Source organism: Vulpes vulpes, chromosome 2 (genome assembly GCF_048418805.1).
Source record: "Vulpes vulpes isolate BD-2025 chromosome 2, VulVul3, whole genome shotgun sequence".
In the NCBI taxonomy this organism is placed as follows: domain Eukaryota; kingdom Metazoa; phylum Chordata; class Mammalia; order Carnivora; family Canidae; genus Vulpes; species Vulpes vulpes.
The window spans coordinates 22,968,470-22,993,810 of record NC_132781.1 but is presented as its reverse complement, the minus strand read 5'-3'; the positions used below and the strand labels follow the sequence as shown (position 1 = coordinate 22,993,810).

Below are 25,341 nucleotides of genomic sequence, written 5' to 3'. Positions count from 1 at the left end.
CTGCCTTCTCACACCTGTGGCGGGGGGATGGAGGGAAGGGGAGGCCAGTGAGAGTAAAGGCCCTTTGTAGGTCCATGTGATTCCGTGTGTCTACTTGTCCTGTCCCCTGGAGCAGTCAGGCTCCTCTCACAGGGTCGTGTGAAGGGCCCAGGCCTGTGGGGCTGGCTCCAGGACTCTACATGGCTTATGGATCTGGGGCCAGTCTCGAAGCCCAAGCCTGCCCCTCCTTGTCCCTAAGCCTCTTGGGGAGTGGTGGGGAGTGGTTGTCCATCCCTGGGACTTTGTTTTGTGGCACCACTATTTCCCCTTTGGGTTAACGATTGGTGGAGAGCTCTGGGGATGCCATTTCTTGGTTCCCCTTGCCTGGGCTGCCTGATAGGTCCTGTGATTTCTAAAGCCCTGGGTGCTTAGCCAATAGAAGGTTCCTGGCCTTGCCCCACCCTTTTGTGAGTTTGCTTCTGTGTATAAAGGCTGGGGCCCCAAGTGGACAGTCCAGTGGGTCCAGCCCAACCCAGGCTGAGCTCTCTGTCACACAGCTGGCCCTTCTCCCTCTCCCAAGATGCTGTTTTGGCACAACCAGCCAGATCACCTGTGGCCCAGTCCCGGGGAACTGTACCCAGGGCCACCAAGTGGCTTGCTCAGGTAAGGGCCAGAACCCCTTCCCCCAGCCTCCAGGGAAGGTCCTGGTCTGAGTTGCATGCACAGATAGAGGAGGGAGATGGGCTTCCTGTGCCTGGGTTCCTTTTGGAGAAGAGAAGTGGTCATATGGTTAGTGGATCCTGGAACATCTCAAAACACCCTGACCACCCACCCTCTTGAGGCACTTTTGTTGGGCATTTACTTGGTATCAGACAAGCCCTGAGATTGCAAACCAGTAGTTGACGGCTGATTCTTGGAGATGTTTAGTAGGATCTGGAATTTGCCCCTTAAAAGAGGTCTCCCAGAAGCCAGAGAGTTGAACCGGGGACTCTGAGGCCCTGGTTGCTTCTGGAGTGCTTGCTACAGAAGCCTTTAGTTCCCCAGAAGGTCTGGCTGAGAGCAGCAGAGCCCCATAGGGGATGAGGTGGATGGGGCAGAAAGCCACCAGTGCTCTCCTGTTCCTGGCAGGGAGTCCCTGCCCTTGCCATACCTGAAGCAGGAAGAGCTGCACAACATCCCCAGCTCCGAGCCTTCCTGCCCCACATTCCAGTACGTGCTCTGTGCAGCCACGTCCCCAGCTGTGAAGCAGCAGGAAGAGACCCTCACCTACCTGAACCAGGGTACGTGGGGCCTGGGGAAGGGAAGGACTCAGCGGGGCAGCGAGCTCTGGAGCTGGGCCGCAGTGCGAGATGGGGGTGGACAGGCTCCATCTCTACCCCAGTGGGGCTCACACATCCCCTTGACCTCTCCCAGGCCAGTCCTATGAGGTGCGGATGCTCTGCAGTCCCAAGCTGAGCGATGCCACCCAGTGGGCCCGGCTCTTGAAGGTAAATGCATCCCCTTCCTGAACTGGCAAGGGCTGGGTATGACTGTCCCTCTGGGCAGGAAGCCAGTGTCATCGCTGTGATGTCACTGTCAAGTTAGAACCCTCTCCATCCACCTTGTAACTTGACCTTCACAGCGGCACGGTGGTAGGGAGGAATTGCTGAGGAGAGGCACAGAGAGGTTAATCTCAAGGACATATAAGTAGCAGATCTGGGATTTAGAAATACATTTACATAGCATTATTCACATACAGTATTCCTTCTCTCAAAAAAATTATATATTTAGCTCCCATGCATTGCCAGAAACCGTTCTGTGAGCTAGGGATGCAACAGTAAAGAAACAGATGTGGTTCCCTTCCTCAGGGAGCTTGCATTCTACTGAGACAAACATGTGATTACACAAATTTTATGCAATGACAAATTGATTTACCAATTGCAATTTGAAAAGTGCAGCAAGAAAAAAAATAAGTAGAGTAACGAGGAGTGGGAAGGGATTCACTCCCTCATCTTACAGATAAGGAAACTGAGGCTCAGGACCTCTAAGTTACTTCCCTAGTTTCACAGCTTGTGGGTGGGAGGTGGGCGTCTGGACACAGACCTAGTGATCTAAGTTCTTCTGTCCCCGGATGGCAGGAAGCAAGGTGGGGTGAGGAGGGCGGGATGGTTGGCCTGCCCCAGCTGTGGGAACTGGTTCCCAAATGCCCAGGCACCCTCTGACCTGTGAGCCATGCTCTTCTGTGCCCACAGAGTGTGGTACGTGTGGTTTTCCATGACCGACGCCTGCAGTACACAGAGCAGCAACAGCTGGATGGGTGGAGGTGGAGCCGGCCAGGGGACCGCATCCTGGACATCGGTGAATGGGGAGGGACCAGGGACTCTTCAGGGCCACTTTCTGGCTCAGAAGGCCTTGTGGATGGGGAGGGCTGAGACTTGCTCCCTACTTGCCACCTTGTGCCTGCAGATGTGCCGCTGTCTGTGGGAGTGATAGAACCCCGAGTGCTGCCCTCACAACTCAACATGGTGGAGTTTAATTGGGACCCAACCAAGAGGACCTCCCTCTTTTTGCAAGTGAGTCTGAAGCTGGGACTGGGAGGAGGCCGGAAGTCAGACGGGGGTGGTAGCTGGGAAAGGAAGATGAGTTTGGGTTGGGGTGAGGGAACAGTAAGAACAAACTGCTTACAGAAAGCACCTTGAAGATCAGATATGGCTAAATGTTTATTTTTACTTTTAAGATTTTATTTATTTATTTATGAGAGACACACACACACAGAGAAAGGCAGAGGCACAGGCAGAGGGAGAAGCAGGCTCCATGCAGGGAGCCAGGCGTGGGACTTGATCCCGGGACTCTAGGATCACGCCTTGGGCCAAAGGCAGTGCTAAACCGCTGAGCCACCCGGGCTGCCCCAGATATGGCTAAATGTTTATTGAATCCCATCTCAGGGAAGGATTTGTTAAACCTTAAAGCAATGAAAGAAGCTAGGAAACTCAGAACAGAACTTAGCTTCATAAAAAGTAATGGTCTGCAATACATAGGCAAAATTAAAAGAAGACATCAAATGGGAAAAAATAGTTGCCATATGTGACATATAATGCATAATATCCTCAATATATAAAAAGTTCTCATGTATCAATAAGAAAAAATAGATGAGGGGCATTCCTGGTGGCTCCGTGGTTTAGCGCCTGCCTTTGGCCCGGGGCATGATCCTAGAGTCCCAGGATCAAGACCCACATCAGGCTCCCTGCATGGAGCCTGCTTCTCCCTCTGCTCGTGTCTCTGACTCTCTCTCTCTGTGTGTGTCTCTCATGAATGAATAAATAAAATCTTAAAAAAAAAAAAGAAAAAAATAGATGAAAGCTCAATAGAAAAACAAGCCAAGGATATAAGCAGACATTTTATACACGAAGGATATAAACTGCCAATCATTGTAGAGAGTTCAACCTCAGAAAATGCTAATTAAAATTACATATAAAAAAGGCTCTTATTGGTGAAGTTTGGGGAAACAGACACCCTCATATCCTGAGAATGCAGATTAGTATACTCATTCTGTGGGTAGAGTGGCACTTAGGCAAAATTTATTAAATTTTGGGTTCCTAGTCTTTTACCTAGTCATTCCATTTCTTTTCTTTCTTTTCTTTTCTTTTCTTTCTTTTTTATACATATAATTTTTAAAAAGATTTTATGCAGGGAGCCTGACATGGGACTTCATCCCTGGTCTCCAGGACCACACCCTGGGCTGAAGGCAGCACTAAACCACTGAGCCACCCGGGCTGCCCATAAATAAATAAAATCTTAAAAAAAAAAAAAAAAAAAAAAAAAAAGACGACCCTGAGATCATGACCTGAACTGAAACCAAGAGTCAGACGTCTAACCCACTGAGCCACCCAGGCACCCACCCCCTAGTGGTTCCATATCAAGAAATTTATCTGACAGCAGTGTTCAATAAGTACACAAAGATATATTGACTAGCTCTTCATAGCAGCATTCTTTCTCATATTCAAAGATTTTAAACAATCAAAGCATCCGTTGGAAGGAGATTGACTTTTACCTAAGTTTGACTGCAGATGTATACTGGAAATTATGTAGCCAGAACATGATAAAAGAAACTGCTTTCCTATAAGTAAAGAGAAAGTAGAAGACAAACTTGCATTTAGTTTGATTTCCATTGGATAAAAACAACATGTGTATGTATACAACTTACTGTACTTTTTCCCTTTTTTCTTGCCCAGAGAAAAGGGAGGAAGAAAGGATCCTTGAGTGTTAACAGGGATGAATTCCTTACTCTGAGTCAGAGTCCTCCATTGTTTCTAGGTTGAATAGGTTTCCCTTTATAATCCAACAGTATTGTCAAAAGTTACCTGTGTGTCCCTCTTTTGAGTGTTCATCATGGTCTAAGCACCTGGACTGGAGGGGAAGTCAGGTGGATGTGGTACAATTTCACTTCCCCCCTTCCTAGTGGGACCTTGCCCAGGTCACATGATCTTTGTTTCCCCACCTGTCAAGTAAGATCCTTTAACTGTTCTTCGCAAGACTGTGGGAGAGCTGGGGCACCTGGGTGGCTCAGTGGTTGAGCATCTGCCTTTGGCTCAGGGCGTGATCCCGGGGTCCCGGGATCGAGTCCTGCATTGGGCTCCCCACAGGGAGCCTGCTTCTCCCTCTGCCTATGTCTCTGCTTCTCTCTGTGTCTTCATGAATAAATAAATAAAATCTTAAAAAAAAAAAAAGATTGTGGGAGGACTATAGTGGGCAGGGCAGTGAAGGTAAACAAAGGGGAAGATCTGCGAGGCAGTACACAGAGGCCACAAGCTGTGTGGAGTAGCAGGGTGGGAAGGCTTCCTGGAGTAGACTGTTCTATTTAGCAAATAAAATACAGGACACTCAGTGAAATTTGAATTTTAGATAAAAAACTTTTTAGTATAAGAATGACCCATGGGGTGGGGAAAAGAATATCCCATGAAATATTTGGGACATATATATATGAAAAAATTATTTGTTTATCTGAAATTCAACTTTAACTGAGTAGCCTGTATTTTAACTGGCAACTCCACCCTGGAATGGGATGTTTTGGCTTAGATGAGAGAAGGCATTGCTTTCCAGGTAGAAGATTCTAGGGAGCACTGTGCAAGTGTATTGGGGGCCATAATTAGGCTGGCTAGGTGGGTCAGTGTGTTCACTGATGGGTGAGAGAGAGCAGCCTCACAGAAAGGCTTGACTTGACTTTTTAACGTGCTCAAATGCAAGAGTCAGGAACTTTGCTTCTCGGCCCAGAACCGTGGGGAGCTACTGAAGAATTTTGAGCAAGGGAAAGAACCTAATAAAGTCATGCATTCATAAGAAATTCTAGTTGGGGATGGAAAGTTGCTGCAGTAAAAGGCTGATAGGTGACAAGCAGGTAACAGTTTTTTTTTTTTTTTTTTAATATTTATTTACTCATTCATGAGTGACAGAGAGAGAGACAGAGGCCAAGGGAGAAGCAGGCTCCATGCAGGGAACCCAACATGGGACTCGATCCTGGGTCTCCAGGATCACACCCTGGGCTGAAGGCAGCACTAAACCGCTGAGCCACCCGGGCTGCCCCAGGTAACAGGTTTTAAGTGGACTTTCTTGAATGTGGGGGGGACCTGGAGTCACCCTGCTTTCTCTTTGCTTCTTCTTCACTTCAGGTTCACTGTATCAGCACTGAGTTCACTCCTCGGAAAAAAGGTGGGGAGAAAGGTGTTCCCTTCCGCCTCCAGATTGACACTTTCAAGCCCAGGGACAAGGAACTTCCCCCTGAGCACCTGCACTCAGCTGGCTGCCTCATCAAGGTGTTCAAGGTACAGGCAGGTCCCTTCCCGTCCTTCTCAGGACTATCACCCTTGCTTGGCTGGCTGGGTGGATGCCAGCCTGCAGTCCCCTTCTCTCTCTACACAGAGGGATGGGGCTGGAGCTTGTTCTAGAGCCTCTTCTGTAATGAGCAGTGGGCAGGTGAAGGGGCTGCCGCTGAGTTTTCCTTGTCACTCTCCTGTAGCCCAAAGGAGCTGACCGCAAACTGAAAACGGACCGGGAGAAGATAGAGAAGCAGCCCCTGCAGGAGAGAGACAAGTATCAGGCCGCCTGTGAGAGGACGGTGTTTGTGCAGGTGCCACGAGGTGGTGGGGGCCAGAGAGGGGTTTGGAGGAGAGATCCTTATTGTACACGTGGGGAAATTGAGGCCCGAGGGCTGTGGCTGCTCCAGGATCATCACAGGGCCCTGTGACTCCACCTGTTTCCTTGCAAGGACGAGCTGCACCGTCTGCTGGAGACTCCGGCGCTAACGCCTTCCAGCCTCGGGGCTGTCTCCCGCACCTGCACCTGCCGTGGCCCCACCTACCTGGGCCCCCTCTGCCGGGCCACCCCCCTCCCGGCCTCGCTCCCTGCCGCGCTGCTGCTGGCCAGCTGCTCCTGAAGCTTTGCCGGCTCCCGCAGCCAGGCCTCGGCTGGTGTGCTCTCCTGCTTCCAGGGGAGTCTGGTCTGCTTGTCAGGGACTCCTGGGGCAGGGACCACGCCTGGCCCAGCGCAGGCCCCTGCCCGCTCTCTCGCAGGGCTGAGGGAACGCCGAGGCTGACCCCTGTGGCTTGTTCCCCACAGTGCTCGCCGTGGCCAGATCCCGGCACTGGGCCCTACTCGCCTCTCAGCCCTCTTGCCCTGACCTCTCCGCACTCCTGCAAGCTCCTGTCCCCGGAGAGGTGAGGTGGGAGGGCACCTCCCAGCCCCCGGGGGGCGAGCGTGAAGCGGAGAGCGCCTCAGCTCAGCGGTCCGGGGAGGGGCAGGATTGGGGGTGCGGCGGAGGGGAGGAGGCTCAGCCCTGTGCCCTTCGGGTTATACGCGGGTGACCCAACAAGCTCTGCAGCCCAGGGAAGGAGGGCGCGGGGCTGGCCGCGTTGCCGACTCTCTGCTCCCCCACAGGCTCTGCTCCTCCCCACCGTTCGCCTTGGAGGCCTTGGGGGGCAGCCCGGCTGAGGTGCGTCTTGCTTTTCCGATCCCCCCCACCTCTATCCCAGAGCCTTCTCGGGCTTCACCCTCCAGAGTGGGGTGGCCCTGCCCCCTGGCGGACAGAGCTTGTATGGCCACAGAGGACTGGGCACTTGCCACCGGCAGGCTGAGCCTCCTGAGTGCTTTCAGACTTGCGGCTCCCAAGGGCAGGGCTGCGTTTCTCCTACCCCTTGCTCTCAGTCCCTAGGCCCACGGTGATACCAGGACTGCCCTCTTTATGCCCCAGGATCTGAACCCTGGAGCCTCCATCCTGGAGACGCAGCAGTGGTTGCACCAGCACCGGTTCTCCAGCTACTGCCGGGTGCTGGCCAATTTCACTGGTGAGGCTGGGGTCTGGCAGGGACCTTACCTGTAGGGGACTGAGGGCAGGACACTCACACACGGATCTGCCTGGCTTGCTGTGTGTTCTTCAGCTGACTTCTATTTAGGACTGAAAGTTGCCAGGCACTATGCCTGCAAGGCTCTCTTCTCCTGTATTATCCCATGTAATTTATATAGTACCCATGAGGATAGGGCTCAGAGAGGTTAAGTAAGTTCCCCCAAGACACACAGCTAAGAAGCAAATGGCAAAACTGGGATTTGAATCCAAGTTTGATCCCCATGTCTGCACATACTTAAGGCTATTTGTAGACTGATGTTGGATTGTGTCCTTTGCCACCCTTGATCCCAGGCCTCTTTCCCCCAATCTGGTCCTGTCTGACTCTGCAGGCACTGATCTGCTGAAGCTTACCCGCCAGGACCTTATCCAGATCTGCGGGGCTGCCGATGGGATCCGCCTTTTCAATGCTCTTAGAGCCAGGTGCTGGGTACTGCCAACCAGGAGCCCTTTTCCTCTGTAGTGGCGTTTACCAACTCAGCTAATGGTTGTGTCTCATGGCATGTTCAAGCCGGAAGGTACCTTAAGGACCACTTAGTCCCACACCCTCTTTTTAAAGAGGAAGGAACTCAGGCCCAAGGACAGTGACCTGAGGTCACAGAGCAAGGCTGGCAGGGATGCGCTGAAAAGTTCGGTCCTGTGATCTTTTTCTGTAGCCACCTCACTTGCATTACTCAGAGGATAGAGATGAATTTTTCTCATCTTCTCTTCCCCCAGGGCCCAGCATTCATTAAATTCGTGGTGACCTCCCTGGAGACCTGGGAGGAGTGGGATTCCCCTCCTCCCCCGCTAGGGAAGGGGGATGTTAATTTAGGTAGGAAGTGTTGATATGTAAACTGTTTTTCTGACCCAGACCCATTCGTCACCGGCTGACTTTGTATGTGGCACAGGAGGCCTCGAGGCGAGAGAATGAGGTTTCTAAGAACCACGACTCAGGTGAGGGTCTGGCCTCTGTTTCCAGAAGGCAAGAGATCCAGGTGTAGCTGCATTAAACCTTTTCTGGCCTGAGGAGAGGATGATACTCCATCATTCCTGGGATCCAAGGATGCCCTCCTTGGCATTCCCGTGTCTTCCACGACCAGATTAGTCTTCTCCTTCCAAGATGTAGCCTAGGTTTATTCTTTCATGTTCTACTCCCCAACCCTGTCTGACTTTGTCATTCTGTTAATATGTAGGATTAGAACATTGTAATCTTATTGTATTTGGGTTTCAGCCATTCATATGTAGGTGTCTCACCTTTTTAAATTGGGGCTCCCTACAGTCTGAGGCCTCCCCAAAGCTGAGGAATAGGTGAGGATTAAGTGGATTTATAAGCCTCTTTCCTTCTTTATTCCTTCCTGAGCCTGTCCCCCAAGAGGCTCTCACCTTGCACTCTCCTTCCCAGTAAAGGGCACCCCACTGATCCCTGCCCTGTGCTGCCCACACCCCCAGGCTTTTATCAAGAGATCTCTCTAGATGAACTCAGTGCTGTGGAGCTGATGGGGAAACTGGCTGAGCTCTTGGCCCTCCCAGCCAATCAGATCCACCACCTCTTCCACCAGGGCCCTGGGGGCATCCTCATTCTCCTCAGCGACCAGGTAAATAAGTCATGATTCTCAGTCAGGCCCCACAAGGGCCTTGATCACTCTTCCACCTCAGGCCCAGTTTCCCTTTTCCTGCCCTGGCTTATTCTGTTTGGCTCTGAGAACAGAATTGTCTTAGTGACCCCTCCTCCCTTGCAGGTGGTTCAGAATCTCAAGGATGAATCATACTTTGTGGCTGTGGTGAAAAAAGGTAGGGGTTTTAGAGAGAGAGAATTGTGTCTGGCAGAACCTAGAAAGATTAAGATTCCTCGAAGGTATGTATATGCTGGCAGTGGGGTGCAGTGTGTGCTGTGTCCCAATCAACTAGTAAACATCTGAGTGCCAGCTTTGTTGATGTCAAAGGGACAGATTCATATAGCTGCAAGGCAACTATTTACCGCTCAGGAAGAAAACCCATCTGAATAAATGCATCTTCACGAGGGAAGAAATGTTCCAGTTTCTATGTCCGGGGATTTATTATTTTTTTTTAAAGATTTTTATTTATTCATGAGAGACAGAGAGGCAGAGACACAGGCAGAGGGAGAAGCAGGCTCCATGCAGGGAGCCTGATGCGGAACTCGATCTGGGGACCCGGGGAATCACACCCTGAGCCAAAGGCAGACGCTCAACTGCTGAGCCACCCAGGGATCCCTGTCAGGGCATTTATTAAGAGGGTCTCTTCTGCGGCGCCCCCCCCCCAATCCTATAAGGCAGAAGATGCTTCTGGGCATCACCCCGCACAGAGCACCAGACCAGTTGGCTTGTGGTTCTGGTTATTCAGATGTTTGCCCTCTATACCTCCTACAGGATAGAGGGGGGTTTCCTCAAGACGGAGATTCAGTTGGGGGAGGAACACTTGGGTGTGGCCAATGCCCTGCAGGCTGCTTGGTTTGGGAGCGGCAGAGGTGGTAGCTGGCCAGTCTTATCCCAGTGGTGCTCTTTTCACTGCTTGCAGTGCAGAATCCAGATGGCTACTACCTGGTTCTCACCTAGGCCCAGGGACATCCCACTGCAAGAGTTGGAGACTGATGCCAGCCTGGTTCTCTGGGGCCCCATGTTCACCAGAAGCCTGGTTTAAATCCTCAGCTGCTTCATCAGGCTCCAGGTGCAGCGTCACATCCTACCCCTAGAGAGGCAGGGAGCAGCCCTCAGGCTCACATCTCTTTCTGCTCAGCTGGCCAAGCCTGTGAGGCATGAAACCTGCCAATATGGAAAAGAGGCACCTTTGCCCCAAGCAGTGCTGCCTAAACACTGGGTGCATGGACTCCTGTTTATTTAAAATTGTATTCACCTCTTCTTTTTCTTGAAATTAAAAGTTAATTTTAAAGGCACATACATATTTAATGTATTGTTCAATGCTTATTAAACTTTCTGGGTGTTTTGGTCCTCTTGGGGAAATGTTCTCTCCTTATAGACTAGAGTAAGGGATGGAGTCTCAGAGGAATAGATTAATCTGGCTGGAGTTTTTCTTTTTTCCAACTAGTGTGGGCACCAAGCCTCTAAAAAGCCCATTCAACTATCAAATTAGTATGCTTATTTATAACTTCTAGAGACTTAGAGCTCCAGGGTGGCTTAGTCAGGTTAAGCAACTGCTTTCTGCTTGGGTTATAATCCTGGGGTCCTGGAATCGAGCCCTGCATGGGGATCCCTGATCAGTGGGGAGTCTACTTCTCTCTCCCCCTCTGCCCCTCCTGCTCATGCTCTCTAAAATAAATAAATCTTAAAATAATGTAGTGGTATTTTAGGTCTTAAGAAATCTTTCCGTACGTTAAAGTCATAATTTCCTATGCATATTTTGCAAAATTAAAATTTTAATTTTGCATTTCACTTTTAGGTCAATAATTGACCTGAAACTGATTTTTTTTGTGTGTGTGTGTGTGTGTGTATCCTTTTCCATGTAGAAAACCAATTTTATATTAAATTAACTGTTTTAAAAAGTGAAAATGCAGGGGCATCTGGCTGGCTTAGTAGGTGGAGCATGCGACTCTTAATCTCGAGTCGTAAATTCCAGCCCCACGTTGAATGTTGAGATTACTTAAAAATAAAATCTTTTTTCTTTTTTAAAGGGATGAAGTAAAGAGAGAACTATTTAGGGTAGGGAATTTTATTTTATTAAGATCTTATTTATTTGAGAGAGAGCGAGCGAGCGAGCATGAGTGGGCATGGGGGGACAGGGGGAGCAGAAGACTCCCTGCTGAGTAGGGAGCCTGATGTGGGCTCCATCGCAGGACCCTGGGATCATGACCTGAGCCAAAGGCAGACACTCAACCGACTGAGCCACTAGGTGCCCCCCCTCGGAATATTATTAAAAATCTCAAACACTGAGGAGCACCAGGGTGGCTCAGTTGGTTGGGTCTCCAACTCTTGATTTTGACTCAGGTGATAATCACAGGGTTGTGAGACTGAGCCCCAGGTTGGTGCTCTGCATTCAGTGGGAGTCTGCTGGAGATTTTTTCTCTCTCTCTAAAAAAAAAAAAAATTAAGTAAGTCTTAAAAAAAAAAATTTCAAACACGAAAACAGAAAACTCACATGTATGGAGTGGAAGACAAGCCAAGATGCCCTCTTAAAAATATCTGTTTAATTCCTTATTGATCATTTATCTCAGCACTGATCACATGTGGCCTATACTTCCATAGGGCTCCCCACGGGTGTTTCACAACAGGGTGGTTAACTTCAGACTGAAATTCAGGTTGCTGTTTTGGCTCCACTGCTCATCTCCACCAAAAGGACAGGAACCCTACTGGATTAACCTTTGTGTATGTGTCTCAACCCGGGAGCCTCTTGCACAGACTAGATACTGAACTTTGTTGACACGAAGGGCAAAAAAGCAGGTAACAAGTATCTACCATGTTGTCATTATCTTTTTAATCTTCATTCTCTAAAAAAGTAGGTACTGTTATCCTCATTTTACCAATGAAGAACGGAGACAGAAGGGTCAACTGGCCAAGGTTATTCAGATGGAAGTCAGGCAATCTGGCTTGGAGTTGTTTTAACCATTATCCTACTCTATCATCATTCCTTCCTAGTCAAGGTGAGGGCAATGCTCTCACAGGGGACTCAGTTGAACTGCTGCTGTCAAATGAATTAAAACAAAGGTTTTTAGAAACTCTGATTTATATTATGTCTTCTGTTTTTCTTAGAGACAGGTGTTCAGGGTATTAAAGGCTATTAAAAAGGTTATTAAGCCTATTAAAATAATTAATAAGGGTACTGGTTAAAGAATATTTTAAAAATATAAGGATGCTGGGCAGCTCCGATGGCTCAGTGGTTTAGCACTGCCTTCAGTCCAGGGCATGATTCTGGAGACCGGGGATCGAGTCCCATGTAGGGCTCCCTGCGTGGAGCCTGCTTCTCCCTCTGCCTGTGTCTCTGTCTCTCTCTCTGTGTCTCTCATGAATAAATAAATCTTTAAAAAAATATAAGGATGCCAAAAAGAAGTGCCTTCATTCAGCCTCAGGAGCCTTTGTAGTTCTAGGGTTCAAGGAAGTTAAGAATCACAGCTCCGAGTCAGGCTATTTCCACAGCAAAATGAAAAGTCTTCACAGCTTATTTCCTTTAATTACATCATAAACAAAATTAGAACATACAGGAAACAGTAATAGTTACATAACAATTTACTTTATATATTTATATATAAAAAACATTTTTCTTTTAGTCCAAAGATTTTAAAGCAAAAGGAATCCTCTACTGCCACCTTGGATTTTAAATAACCCTCCCTCCCCCCATCCTCAAGCGCCAAAAGTATCGGGTGGAAGCAGTCACTTGGACAGCTAATGGAGCCTGGTGTTCAGTCACCAAGTCGGGGACTGTGTGTCAGCCGCAGGGACCAGCTGAGTGCTGGTGCAGGCCTAGTGGAGAAACAAGCAAGCAGCAGTTCTCACGCACTGAAGCACTCCAAAGCAGAGCTGAAGGAGGCTTAGGCCACAGCAAGTCTGGGATCAGACACTGCCATTCAACCATCCTCTGCCTTCTGTCCCCTCAGGGGAAGAGGCGTCAGAGGGGGTCAGTGCAGGGATGAAACAGCCTGGTTTGAAGGTAAGAATTTCTCTCCCAGCACCATTTGCCCACCCATCTGCATCCTCAGGCAGAGTCCAATGGGCAGGGGTTGTCCTCCCTGCTGTCTGAACTCTGCACAGGTCTGTGCTCTCAGTGTCACCAGAAGGTGGGCAAGGCTGGGGAGAGAGGCCAGGAACTGCACTAGGCAGGAAACAGTTCCAGGTAGGAAAAAGGAGGCAGCTAGGGTGGGAGGAGGCTAAAGGCTGAGTCATTAAACAGGAACGGAGAAAGGCAGATGCAGAAGGCCTTTTTCTCCCCCTACCAACAGTAGCTTGGAACCCTTCGTCCTGGGAAGTCACAGGCCCTCAGGGGCCAGCTCCCACAGCAACAGTGGCAGCATATGAGAAAACACCCACACAGCTTCTACTGAGTCCCGGCCCCTGGTCTTGTGTGTGTTAGAGGTTAGCATGTAGTTTGGGGGTAGGGTGAGGAGGGGAGTCAGAGAAACAATCTCAGGCTCACCTCCTTCCTGCACTTATTAGAAAGTAACAGTCATCAGAGAAGCACAGGTAAGAAATTATTAAGGGCAGGAAAAAAATATGTAAACCCAGAAAAGCAGCAGCAAAGGTTTCACTTTTTACAGGTCTATCATATAGCACTAGGAAAGAAAATCATTCAAGTCTTTGGGGGTGTGGGGGGAGAGGGGGTGGGCAGGTAAAGTATTAATCAAACCATGCCAGTTAAAGACTCCTTTTCAGGTTAGGATTTCCTAAGACTTTCGGTTGTCATTTACTAGTGCCATAAAAAAATAAAAGAAAGAAAAAGAAAAAGAAAAAGAAAAAGAAAAAAGAAAGAAAGAAAGAAAGAAAGAAAGAAAAAGAAAGAAAGAAAGAAGAAAGAAAGAGAAAAAAGAAAAGAAAGAAAAACAAAACAGAAGTAATGACTCCAGGGGCTGAGAAGGGTTAGGCTAAGGTAAGAAACACATGTATATGTGTGAGCAGCAGTGTGACACAGATTTGAATTAGTGAAAGTTAGTAGTAAGCAATAGTGACAAGCAAAACTTAGTGGGGCAAAGATTTCTTCTACTTTAATAAAAAAGCCATCGCTTCAAAGATATCCCTGGGTTCTTTGGGTATGGCAGAAGAGAAAGGGTATGTGTCTGGACACCTCTCTTGTCCCATCTCTTCATGGGGTAGGCATTCTCATTTACTGCCTTCCAGCCCTTGCCCTGGTGAAAGCCATGCCCAGAAGCACTGGAGGTTCTGTGAGGGGTGCCAATCCCCATCTGGGTGACTCTGGGTAGGTGCCTGGTAGGCAGAAGCCCTCCTTGCAGTGAGGAAGGCGTGGAGTTCACTGGATGGAGAGGAAAAGTGAACCTACTCACATATGTGAGGGAGGTGTTGCTACATATTTGGGACAGATGCCTGTATCTGAAGCAAAGTGCCCCAGTTCTAGAACTGATTCTTTCCTTTACTTTGAATCTCATCTACCATTTTCCCACCCCAATTCTTCAAAACAAGATGCTGAAAAACAGAAAATAGACTTGATTGACACAGTTCTGGCTGTTCATGGTGTTTTCCCTAAAAGGGCAGTGAGACACCTTGGCTGAGGAAGCAGACACTCAACACCTTTGAACCAAACTCCACCGAGGCCTTACTCAACCCATGAGGCTGAGTCAGAAGCAGCACAATATGGAATTTCTCTTAATACCTCACATGTGAGCTTATCCAACACATTTTTCTCTTGCGGAAAATCAAGTGTAACTCTGTTGGGCTCCAAAGATTCACTCAGACTCAGCTGAGAGGTTCTTACTGACCTTCTTAAGGGTCAAAACCTTCAGAGATGCAGATCTGATGTTCCTAATAAAAATGGACAAACAGGTAGACTTGCCTCGTGAAGGGGAGCTGCAGAAGCTCTTCATGCAGAAAACTCACTTGCCTCAAATGGTAGTTTCTGGCAGGCAGAGTTTGTCTCAAGTGAGATGGCAAGTTTAGAGAAGCATGTTCTTTGCTGGAGAACCAAGCTGTTAAGTTAGGGCACCTGGATATATCAAATACAGCCAAATGTTATTCCCAAATTACCTGGGTTCATTATATCCTACCAGCATGGTCTTATATAGTTTCCTGTATCTTCCAATATTACAATTAAAATTTATGATAGATAGGTGACAAGGGGTTTAGACTCCATATTTCCCCTCACCCTCCTGCTGCTTTAGGGTTCTTTGGTCCAAGGGAGGGTTTGCTTCAAGACTTCCAATCAAACATCTTCCTCCTCTTATCAATCAAACAAGACTCGGCTAATTCACACTGCCTGGGCATGAGGCGGTTAAAGATCCTAGAACTGGTGGGCAGATAGGAAGGCAATCTTAAAAAAAAAAAAAAAAAGGTATTGGAAGCTCAAAGCATACCACTGAAGAGTCCTTCAGCCAGGATGCACAATGGAGATGGTTAATCTTAAACCATGCTCAAAGAGGGAAAGGCAGGATGGGCCCATTTCCTTTAAACCCTTCCTCTCGCATTGGTAGCACCTGTCACAAGCAGCCTGTGACTTTCAGCCTAATAAACATTAAATGGCCAAGGTTCAACCATGATCCACAAGTGTTCCTCTTCTTCAAAACCACAGTCACCTAAAGATATACTGCCCACACAAGTAGGCAGGCAATACTCTCTTCCTTCTGGTGCCACACTCATACTTCCCTACAACTTCAGACCAGGATAAGTTCCACCGCACATTTTGTTTAACCCCCCCATGGCATGAATGGGCTATCAAAAAGGTAACAAAGCATTTTAAAAGGCAATAAGGAGAAATAAAGGTACCTGACTGCTGTAGCATTAGAGCTATATTGAACAGTTCAAAAGGCCTGTAAAGCCCAAAATAAAGCATCATGAAAATATATGCCAAGTGTCCCTCTAAAATATGTGCTATAAAGAATACGTAAAGTTTCTGACTTATAGGTCTGCTATGTCAACCTGATGTGGAAATTTAAAAAAAAAAAAATTTAAGAAATACTCTTACATCCACTAAAGAGCAGACAGAATAGGAGGAAAAAAAATTTTTTTTTTTTTTTACATAGAGCACAATGTGCTTTCATATTCCAAATATTGGGGGAAAAAAAAGGATGAAGCCAAATCCCCTTATTCTTCACACCCAACAGCTTGATTTCAAATTTGGTAAGCAAACATTCAAGACCACTCACTGAAAAATGGCCCAAGCCATACTATAGTTACTATATTAAAGGTTGCCCACAGACTTTGCTTAGATTAGGAAAGGACCCAAAGAATAAATCAGTAGCACCACTGGGAGTGAGATGGAGGCTTTAAATAGAAAGCAAGGATGAATATAGGAAGAAAATGGGGGAAGTTAGTGCAAAAAAAAAAAAAAAAAAAAAAAAAAAAGCTGGAATCACCTTGATGGAGCCAATGTAGAGGCCAGAAAAGATACGTAGAAAATGATGCTGTAAAATGTAGAGGGAAAGGCTGCTTAGAAAGAGGTAATCTGGATGTTTAATAATGTCCTCCACAGACACAGCAATAACCCCTCCTGGCTACCTGCGGGTCTATGCAATAGCTCTGAGGGTATCATTTGACTTCTCTCAAATCTCTTCATTCACCCTGTATTCATCATAGAAGGCAGAGTCCTGGGACTCTGGAGTCAGATGAATGGACCAAGGAGTTTTTCCTAAACTTCTGAAGCCTTACTGAATTTTCAAAAGTGTCCTTGATATTAAGAGAGGAAGCATTATATTCAGATGGCAGAGCCCTTTCCACCTAACCAAAACTTACCATGTTCTGGGTTCTTAAGGTCCTGGTACATTTCATCAGCTGGCGTAGATTGCAGTCAGGCATAAAAACGTATTTCCTTCCATGCTTGATGGGCCTGAAATTTTCTTGCAAAAAGAACAAGGCCTGACCACATACAAGCCAGTGCCACACGCTCCTTTTCTCTCTCACTGGACTCTGTTCTTGACCCAGACAGGAGTGGGTATGCTCTTTGAGTTGAGAAATGGCATTTCCAAGATGTTCATGTCTTCGTGAATAGGGTCTTTTACATTTATGTACTTTTTAAGTAAAGAAGTGCCTTACTAGCCTCAACTGTGGGCAATTTAAATCCATACTCGCTAATCAATCAGAGTTTTATGGTTAATTTGTTCAGGCAATACTAAAAAAAAACTTAGTATGTTAGAACAGATGGCCCCTAAATATTTCTCTTCTTCGTTTTGTTTGAATGAGTGACCTGGGGATCTGAATATTATTAACCACATCTGGAAGTGTGTGTATGCATGTATCTTTGTATAGGTAGAGTATAATCAGGAGAATGAATCTCACTTTAAAAAGTATATTCCTAGGGCAGCCTGGGGGGCTCAGCAGTTTAGCGGTGCCTTCGGCCCGGGGCCTGATCCTGGAGACCCGGGATCAAGTCCCACGTCGGGCTCCCTGCATGGAGCCTGCTTCTCCCTCTGCCTATGTCTCTGCCTCCTCTCTCTCTGTGTGTCTCTCATGAACAAATAAATAAAATCTTTAAAAAAAGTATATTCCTATGTCAACTATACTCAAAAAATTCTTTTAAGTATATTCCTCATGTGATAATTTAGAAAGAGGGTAAGGAGAAGGGGGAAGGAAAAATAAAAGTAATTTGAGCTTTTACAAGGGAATAATAAAATTGGATTTGGATTTAAAATAAATTTTACATGCGAAATAATGCTGGATAGTACAGATTTCTAGCACTCTTTCATCAAATTGCTTGTGGAGAAAGAAGTCATACTTTATTCCTACATATGCTGGTAGAGCCAGCACCTGCAGTGTTATAACAAGCCTTTTAACAGCCTGGATCATGTAGAAGATCATGAGGGACTGCACAATAATGTCCTAAAATACCCCCCTCCTCCAAAAGAAGAAAGTTGTCCTATTAAATATCACACAAAGTTTCTAACTTTGGGGTTTAGATTTAAATCTACTTCTTGTACTTCAGAAACTCATTTTATTTCCCTCATCCTTTATGACTTTTTGGGGGGCATAAGATAAGGAAGCCTCTTCTTTGACTCTGAGTCATGGTCACTGAATACCTGCCTTCAGCTCTGCTGACCATGCTCAGCAGAGACACTGAACACCCTTCTCCTTTTCAATGTTTTCTTTCTCCGGCCCCAAAGTGTTCACCTGGTTATCCCTGCATTTCATTCATGGGAAGTCTGGAGCACAAGAGAGAGAAGGTTGACAGGTTTTGAAATGGTTCTGGTCCTTCATGGTGCCAACATTCGAGATAGACCATCAACACTGACATACGGTTGACCAGCTGTTCTAGGGTCATTCTTCTATCCCTGGTAGGCTGGAACAGGGGGGAAAAAAGAGAAACTGACCAGCTAGACTGCATAGCAACTCTAGTAGCGTTCCTGCTATAGCAAAACCACCTCACAGACACAAATCAGGGATGCTACTGCTCACACTCAGATTCCAGTGAACATACGACCTGTCTGAACTTGGGTTGGGGGGCTTTCAGCTCAGTTTTGGGATTCACCATTCCACTGTTTACTAGTAACACATTTCTCTTCCCTTATTAAGTTAGTGGTGTCTGATGGAAGGAAAAATGTGCAGGGAGAATACTGGGCCTATCATGCGTATTATCATATATCACAAAGTAGAACAGAAACCAAAAGGCAACGTTTGTTTTCATCAAAATAGTTTTAGCTCAATTTCTTCTTATAACATTTCTTGTTTTTATTATGGTTTCCCTTCAGACTGGCAAAGATTCAGGCAGGGTCCCCTAATGATAAAATTTAGAATTAAAAAAATATTTATTGATAATGTCTCTTTTAAAAATGTTTGGTAACCCCAACTAATCATCCCAAATGCACACTGTAAACACAACAACGGCAAAAGAGTAACAACTGAGTGTGAGTAAGCGGACAATGAACAGGTGAACAGATGGAGCCAGAATGCAGGAGGGAGCGACAAAGAATGGAAGACAGGTGTGCAAAGTGTGCTACAGACAGTGACAATTTGAGTAAGTCATCACATTTGGACCACAGCGATTTCGGGGCAACCACTTGGGAAACCTCTGGGCCAAATACTGAGAACATAGGAGGAGGAATGGATGAGCCTTCTTGGTGAGCATGCTCGGCATGTTGGCTTAGGGACAAGGAAGCACAGAAGCTCTGTAGTCATCTCCTGATGGACGGCTACCATTTAGAGGATGCAAAGAAATTTTCTTTCTGGTCCCTGGATACAACAGATATTGTTTTTCTATGCTTTCCTTGACCCTGGAGGACTGCAGCTGCTGTTCCAAAACCACCAGAGAAACCCCTTCACAAAATGAAGAAACTGCAGGAGCAGTAACGCTGGGTTTGCTGGAATGCCCCCTTCCCTCCACCTTGCCTACTATTTTCTTCTTGGCATGTCCACTGGGAATGGTTAAGTTTTACCAAACCACATGATAAAGCCAGCATGGGCTTCAGTCCCCTGGTCACAGAACTTGAATGGATGGAGGTGAGGGTGGGTATGCATGTTATGTGTGGCTCTGGGGATCTGGACGCTGCCCTCACTTGATAACCCTTGCCCAGAACACTGGGGTTGCTTCCACTGGAGACTCCATTGTAACTCTAGAAGTGTCATTAAATACTCAGTTCACCAAGGTTGACCACCTCCATTGTCATAGGATGATGCAGCATCTGCAGAATCGCTGTCTGCTGCCCCCTACTGATGGGGGTGGAGTGACAGGTGCGAAGTAGGCGTGGACTTTAATATTGGGCAAATGGGTCTGAAACAAGACAGAAACATTACTGAGAGAGAGGGCTTAAACAGAAAGAGCAATGTTGCTTTTCAGAAAAAAACAAAAAAAAACAAAAAAAACCCGACAAACCACAGGGGCTGAGTGAACATGAGAGCGAGGCAGAGGCTGAGTACCAGTCAGGATGTTGAGAGGCCTGGGTTCTGCTTTGTAGCATTTCAGGTTATTCTAAATGACTAAGAGGCTCACATAACTTTGGTACCTGCTTTTTAATAATAAAACTGGGGAAAAGCTTCAAACTAATCTCTTAACCTGTCCCAAAGGGATCGCTAATTGGATTCCCAAAGTTGAAAGAAATTATTCAAGCTTAAAATAATTTTTTCCAAGTCATTGTGGACAATGTTTCTTCTGATATTTCCTTAAAAACCTCATTATCCTCTTTTAACAACACGCTGCTAGTTTTTACTACATAAATAGCTTCTGAATTCCTACAATACTCAAGGCACTGTGCTAGTTATCTAGGGGGTATAAAGATGGTCAACATGGAGATCCCACTCTTACGGAACTTAATAGTCCAGACATAAATGGCTAAATTAAAATGGAAATGTACTAAGTGATTATTTGAAGAACAGATAAAAAGTCTTGAGGACTCAAAGATGGAAGAGATTCTGCACAACCAGGCAAGTCTAGGAACCCTACTGTAAGGAGTCCACGGAAGAGGCTTTGGTTGGCCTGTGGTTCTCCTCTTTCAGTGTAAAGGGAACATGGCTGCAAGGCCTCCCCACTGCAGTTATGCTCTCAGTCTTCTAGGTCAGAAGGAAGAGGAAGAACAAAGGTCAACTGGAACTCAAGATGAGATTTGGTGCTCCTTTATGAGTCAGATGCCATATGGCCAACATGAATGTTTGTAGACACTGGTTGTAAGGGGCTCACTAAGCACAGTGCCTTTCCCACAGCAGGTATGAAGCAGATGTTCCAATAAATCTGTTCTGTTGAAGTGAATAACCTAACATAGAGATTCATCCATCCTTTTATAACCTCCTTGCTGGCAACCTGCCTTCCATTTGACTATCCATGGGTCTCTTTAGTATGGAGGATGGGGGCTAAAAGAAAAGATTTAAAAAAAAAAAAAACCTACTTAATACACTTGTTGTCTTAAAAAAAATAAGAAGCCCAGCAAAAGGGTTTGATGTGAAAGGAAATACAAATTAAATTCTTTTTTTTTCAAATTAAATTCTTAAATCCCATTTAACTCAATATTTTCTTTATGTTATTCCTTTCTTTCCTGAATCTGGCATGTGTTTTTGACTCTGGGTATGTTATTAAGCCCTGGACATTACAGGAGAGACTCTGCTGGGAGGAGACCTACTTTCTTCCCCTCAGTGAATATTTTCGCACTAAATTTCCATCTGGAACAACAGGTAAAAACTATCTACCCTTAGGTTTGCTCTCCATTTTTTTTTCCTCTTTGCTAAATGTCCAAGTAAATATAAAAATCACAGAAATCTAAATCTAAAACAAAGGCAAACACAAACAAAAAGGAAATGGAGGACAGGAAAAAATAAAGAAGGAAAGGTGCCGAGAGCACAGAGCTGGAGAGTGTGCAGCCATCTTTACCCTGAGTCTCTTGATCCCAGCCCGTGTGATTTGCTGGCAGTCATAGAGTTCTATCCGCTCAAGGCTGTGACAACTCTTCAAGTGCTCCAGGGAAGCATCTGTGATTAGCGGGCAGTTGTCCAGTTCAATCACCTCCAGCTGGTCATGGGCGCAGGCCCCATTCCCCAGGTGACGAATTCCATCGTCTGTGATCAGCTCACAGTGAGACAGACTCTGCAGCCAAATAGAGCAAGGAAGGACACTGAAACATCTCGTGTCATTCTTCTAGCCACTGGCCTGTGTACAGCCAGAAAGGAAACCTTCTGGGTTGGACTGTGATGTATACGAAGCCATCACAAGATCTATATGGTGAAATGAAGAAAGCAAACTAGAGTTGCTGGGTTTCTGCTTTTGACAATCAATACTGACATTTTTGTGTGTGATTCTTTTTTTGTGGGGGAGAAGGGGCAGAGGGAGAGGGAGAAACAGAATCTTAAGTAGGCTCCATGCCTGGTGTGGAGCCTGATGCAGGGCTCGATCCTACAACTTTGAGATCATGGCCTGAGTCAAAATCGAGTTGGACATTCAACCACTGAGCCACCCAGATGTTCCTCTGTGTGTGATTCTTTTTTTTTTTTTTTTAAAGATTTTATTTATTCATAGACACAGAGAGAGAGGCAGAGACACAGGCAGAGGGAGAAGCAGGCTCCATGCAGGGAGCCCGATGTGGGACTCGATCCTGGGTCTCCAGGATCACACCCCAGGCTGCAGGAGGCGCCAAACTGCTGCGCCACTGGGGCTGCCCCTTCTGTGTGTGATTCTAAACATACTGTGTGAATTCATGCAATGACTGAAAACAGTTCCTGAACAAGATACGATATCCACCCCCACATACAAATTAACACTTTTCTACAGGGACAAGAGGGGTTCAAGCTTTTCTTGAACACAATTTTCTGGAATTTGGACTAAACACTGAATACCTGATACAGAGAAATGCCAAAATAGTTAACTAACTGAAGATGATTCCTACACCTGTTAAGTGTGGTCATCTCTTCACATAACCTCTTTATCAATTTTCCTTAAAACCCTGGTTCCTCCACGTGAAACTCAGAACACCTTGTCCCAATTCTGGGTAGTAATATGTCATCAAATACACACAAAAAATGAGCCTGGACACAAAATAGTTAAGCAGAATGTTTTCCCACAGTGTTACTGGAAACAGTAACAGAGAACACCCCCGGTAAAGCCATGACTAATTCTGTTTTACAGTACTATTTAATGTCAGGCTGAAGGAAACTGTATTTTGGGCCACCTTGTCTCCTGGATCTTTGAAATTTATTTAAATTTTTATTTATTTATTCGATAGGAGAGAGGGAATGCATAAGCAGGGGGAGCGGAAGAAGAAGCAGCAGACTCTCCACTGAGCCACCCAGGTGCCCCTGGATCTCTGAAGTTGAACATCCTTCAGGGTTAAGTGTAATTCATGTGGGAGAGAGAACTCATATTCTCCATGTCACTTTTCTATCTCCAAGTACATAATCCTTGGTCCTCTGTAAGTTGGCAACTTGTAGAAATATGTTTTCCCCAAAATGGTAGCCAGACACCAAGAAGAAAATAAGAGCTAGGTTTTGCTAAATCCAATGAACACATAAAACTTTTAAAAAGTCAAACTTACCAATACTTGAAGTCGAGGACAGTGTATAGAAAGTTGGATTAATGTGCTATCTGTTATCTGAAAGAAACACATAAGTTTATTATAGGTATAATTCCAAAAAAGCTTCACGGCTGTACCTCATTCTTGAATACATTGTATTCTAAACTGGTATCCTGATATTAATCATAAAATAACAGAATCTTAAGATTGAAATCCTATTTGCTACTTGAACCTGTTCTTTGAGAACCTATCCAGGCAGGTTTGAACATATCTAGTCATCTGTAGTCTTCATCTTTGAACAAGTCTGTTGAAAAATCTTTTGTTTTTGAAATGAATGAAAATCTGTCCCCTTGTAACTTCTACCCACTGGACTTTGTTTTACCACCTTAGAACTACCAGAGAAAAGAATAAGAAGACACTACTCCATAAAAAAAATTAATGTGGGAATATACTCAAAATTTTAAGAATATATATTTATCCTATATTTTATAAGCCATGTCACAACTCTGATTTGATAACCTGGGAGTCAGGTATTTTCCTGAAGGTGGCAGAAAAGGGGCTGCTGGAATCTGAGTCAACTATGAACATAGTTCATAGAAGGAGGAACTCTTTTTTTTTTTTTTTTTAGAAGGAGGAACTCTTGAAGGAAGAACAGTCTTTTATAGTTATCTTAGGCTGGAAAGTAAATCAGTGCTTCTTTACAAATGCTTCTCTTACTCTGAAATGATGATGATGATTATAATGTACATAGCTTCACAGGGGCTAAGAAATGGTGGAAAATGCAAGGCACACGCATATCACTCAGGAGTAACACCAGAGAGGACACAGAGGACACTCAGGCATGTGCAAGAGATAGATGGATGTCAGTAAGTTTTAATTTATTATTTTATTTTTATTTTTAAAAGATTTTATTTATTTATTCATGAGAGACACTGAAAGAGATAGGCAAAGACACAGGCAAAGGGAGAAGCAGGCTCCATGCAGGGAGCCTGATGTGGGACTCGATCCCGGAATCCTGGGATCATGCCCCGAGCCAAAGGCAGACACTCAACTGCTGAGCCATTCAGGCATCCCAGTAAGTTTTAATTTAGTAAGAACAGTTGCTAAGTGGTGTCTGGATAATAAGTAATTTAGAAAAAATTAACTTCTATAGTTACTAGGAATATCTTTATCATTTTTTAAAAAAAGGGCAGTGCCATATTATCAATGTGATGGGGCTTTAATTATTTCTTAGTATTATAACCCTATAGGTCTAAGGAAACATTTTAGTATCTTTATGGTCTGAATGCTTGGGCTTGCTTTCTTTCCACTGGTAACCTTACCGATGGCATGTATTTTCCTACTTCCTTACCACATATACCATGAGTACTTCTGCCTAGGAAGCCTGGAGGACACCTCAATAAATGGAGTCAGCAGTGCTGCCAGACACTACATTACGGTAGAGAACTGAACGTTTTCATGTACCTGTATTATATAAGTTTTTTCTTTTCTGTAAGTTTCTACCATACTGTATCTCTCTCTCTCTCTCCTTTTTTTTAAAATAAGATTTATTTATTTGAGAGAGAGAGAGAGAGAGAAAGAGAGAGTGCAAGTGGGGTGGGGGGGGCAAAGGGGGAGAGAGAGAATCTCAAGCAGACTCCCTGCTGAGCACAGAGACCAAGCAGGACTTGATATCATGACTCTGAGCCAAATCCAAGAGTCCAATGCCTAACCAACTGAGCCACCCAGGTGCCCTATCATATAGTATTTTTGAGTAAAAATCCACACTCTTACCTGAACACACTCTTCCAGGTCCATCTTTTCAAGCTCATGGCAATTCTACAGAAAATAAAACGAAACATTACAGCACCAACACTTAAAACACGGGAAAAGGGATGCCTGGGTGGCTCAGCAGTTGATTGTCTGCCTTTGGCTCGGGGCGTGATCCTGGGGTCTCCCATTCATGTCTCCCATGAATGAATGCAAAAATCTTACGTTTCAGAGTTGGTGTCACTCTAATGTCACTTTCTGCTTTAGTCCATTAACACATTTTATTTATTTATTTATTATTATATTATTTTTAAAAGATCTGATTTATTTTATTCATGAGAGACAAACAGAGAGGGGCAGAGACAAAGGCCGAGGGAGAAGCAGGGTCCTTATAAGGAGCCCGATGTAGGACTTGATCTCCGGACCCAGGATCACACCCTGACCTGAAGGCAGATGCTCAACTGCTAAGCTACCCAGGCATCCCCCATTAACACATTTTAAAAGGCCTTGATCACAGTGGAAATTTCTCAGTTATTCTACATTTGAAATATCTATCTAGTCTCTTACAAGTCCAAGGGAATAAATTTTCTGAACATTAATATCAAGTTAATACAGATCCTTCCAACTGTAAATAATTTAATGAAAACTATTTCTTTGGAAGAATGGAAGGTAAGCTTTGTGTCCTCATTTAGTTATGCCACATGCTGCCCCT

General features: G+C 45.5%; 2 protein-coding genes across 6 annotated transcripts in view; one reads left to right on the top strand and one right to left on the bottom strand.

The window, feature by feature from the left end:
* The first annotated feature begins 100 nt into the window (after positions 1-100).
* On the top strand, positions 101-10,244 carry LOC112917789 (transcription factor CP2-like protein 1). Of its 2 annotated transcripts, XM_072747334.1 has the most exons (15): positions 101-642; positions 1,108-1,259; positions 1,393-1,466; positions 2,211-2,316; positions 2,425-2,531; positions 5,625-5,777; positions 5,972-6,082; positions 6,571-6,668; positions 6,889-6,943; positions 7,202-7,295; positions 7,684-7,774; positions 8,205-8,287; positions 8,783-8,928; positions 9,073-9,124; positions 9,869-10,244. In XM_072747334.1, the coding sequence occupies exons 1-15, from the start codon at positions 560-562 to the stop codon at positions 9,904-9,906; spliced, it is 1,443 nt and encodes a 480-aa protein (XP_072603435.1). In that variant the 5' UTR covers positions 101-559; the 3' UTR covers positions 9,907-10,244. The 2 variants fall into 2 exon arrangements, with proteins under 2 accessions (XP_072603435.1, XP_072603434.1); XM_072747333.1 differs by lacking the exon at positions 9,869-10,244 and having other exon boundaries at positions 9,073-9,362.
* Positions 10,245-12,452: 2,208 nt separating this feature from the next.
* The window catches only part of FBXL20 (F-box and leucine rich repeat protein 20), a 109,476-nt gene continuing 96,587 nt past the window's right edge, over positions 12,453-25,341 (bottom strand). For all 4 annotated transcript variants that reach the window (XM_025995772.2, XM_025995773.2, XM_072747336.1 and 1 more), the window contains 4 exons: positions 24,654-24,698; positions 22,902-22,958; positions 21,248-21,460; positions 12,453-19,660 (listed from right to left, as the gene is read on the bottom strand). In XM_025995772.2, coding sequence (XP_025851557.1) covers positions 19,553-19,660; positions 21,248-21,460; positions 22,902-22,958; positions 24,654-24,698 — 423 coding nt within the window. In that variant the 3' untranslated portion in view covers positions 12,453-19,552. The remainder of the gene's footprint in view (positions 19,661-21,247; positions 21,461-22,901; positions 22,959-24,653; positions 24,699-25,341) is intronic.

What these genes read in the sequence shown, in the direction of transcription:
- LOC112917789 (XM_072747333.1), top strand. Translation starts at nt 560, where the DNA reads ATGCTGTTTTGGCACAACCAGCCAGATCACCTGTGGCCCAGTCCCGGG. An exon ending in GGTGCTGGCCAATTTCACTG is followed by an intron (nt 7,296 to 7,683) that starts GTGAGGCTGGGG and finishes CTGACTCTGCAG; the next exon opens with GCACTGATCTGCTGAAGCTT. An exon ending in TCATTCTCCTCAGCGACCAG is followed by an intron (nt 8,929 to 9,072) that starts GTAAATAAGTCA and finishes CCTCCCTTGCAG; the next exon opens with GTGGTTCAGAATCTCAAGGA.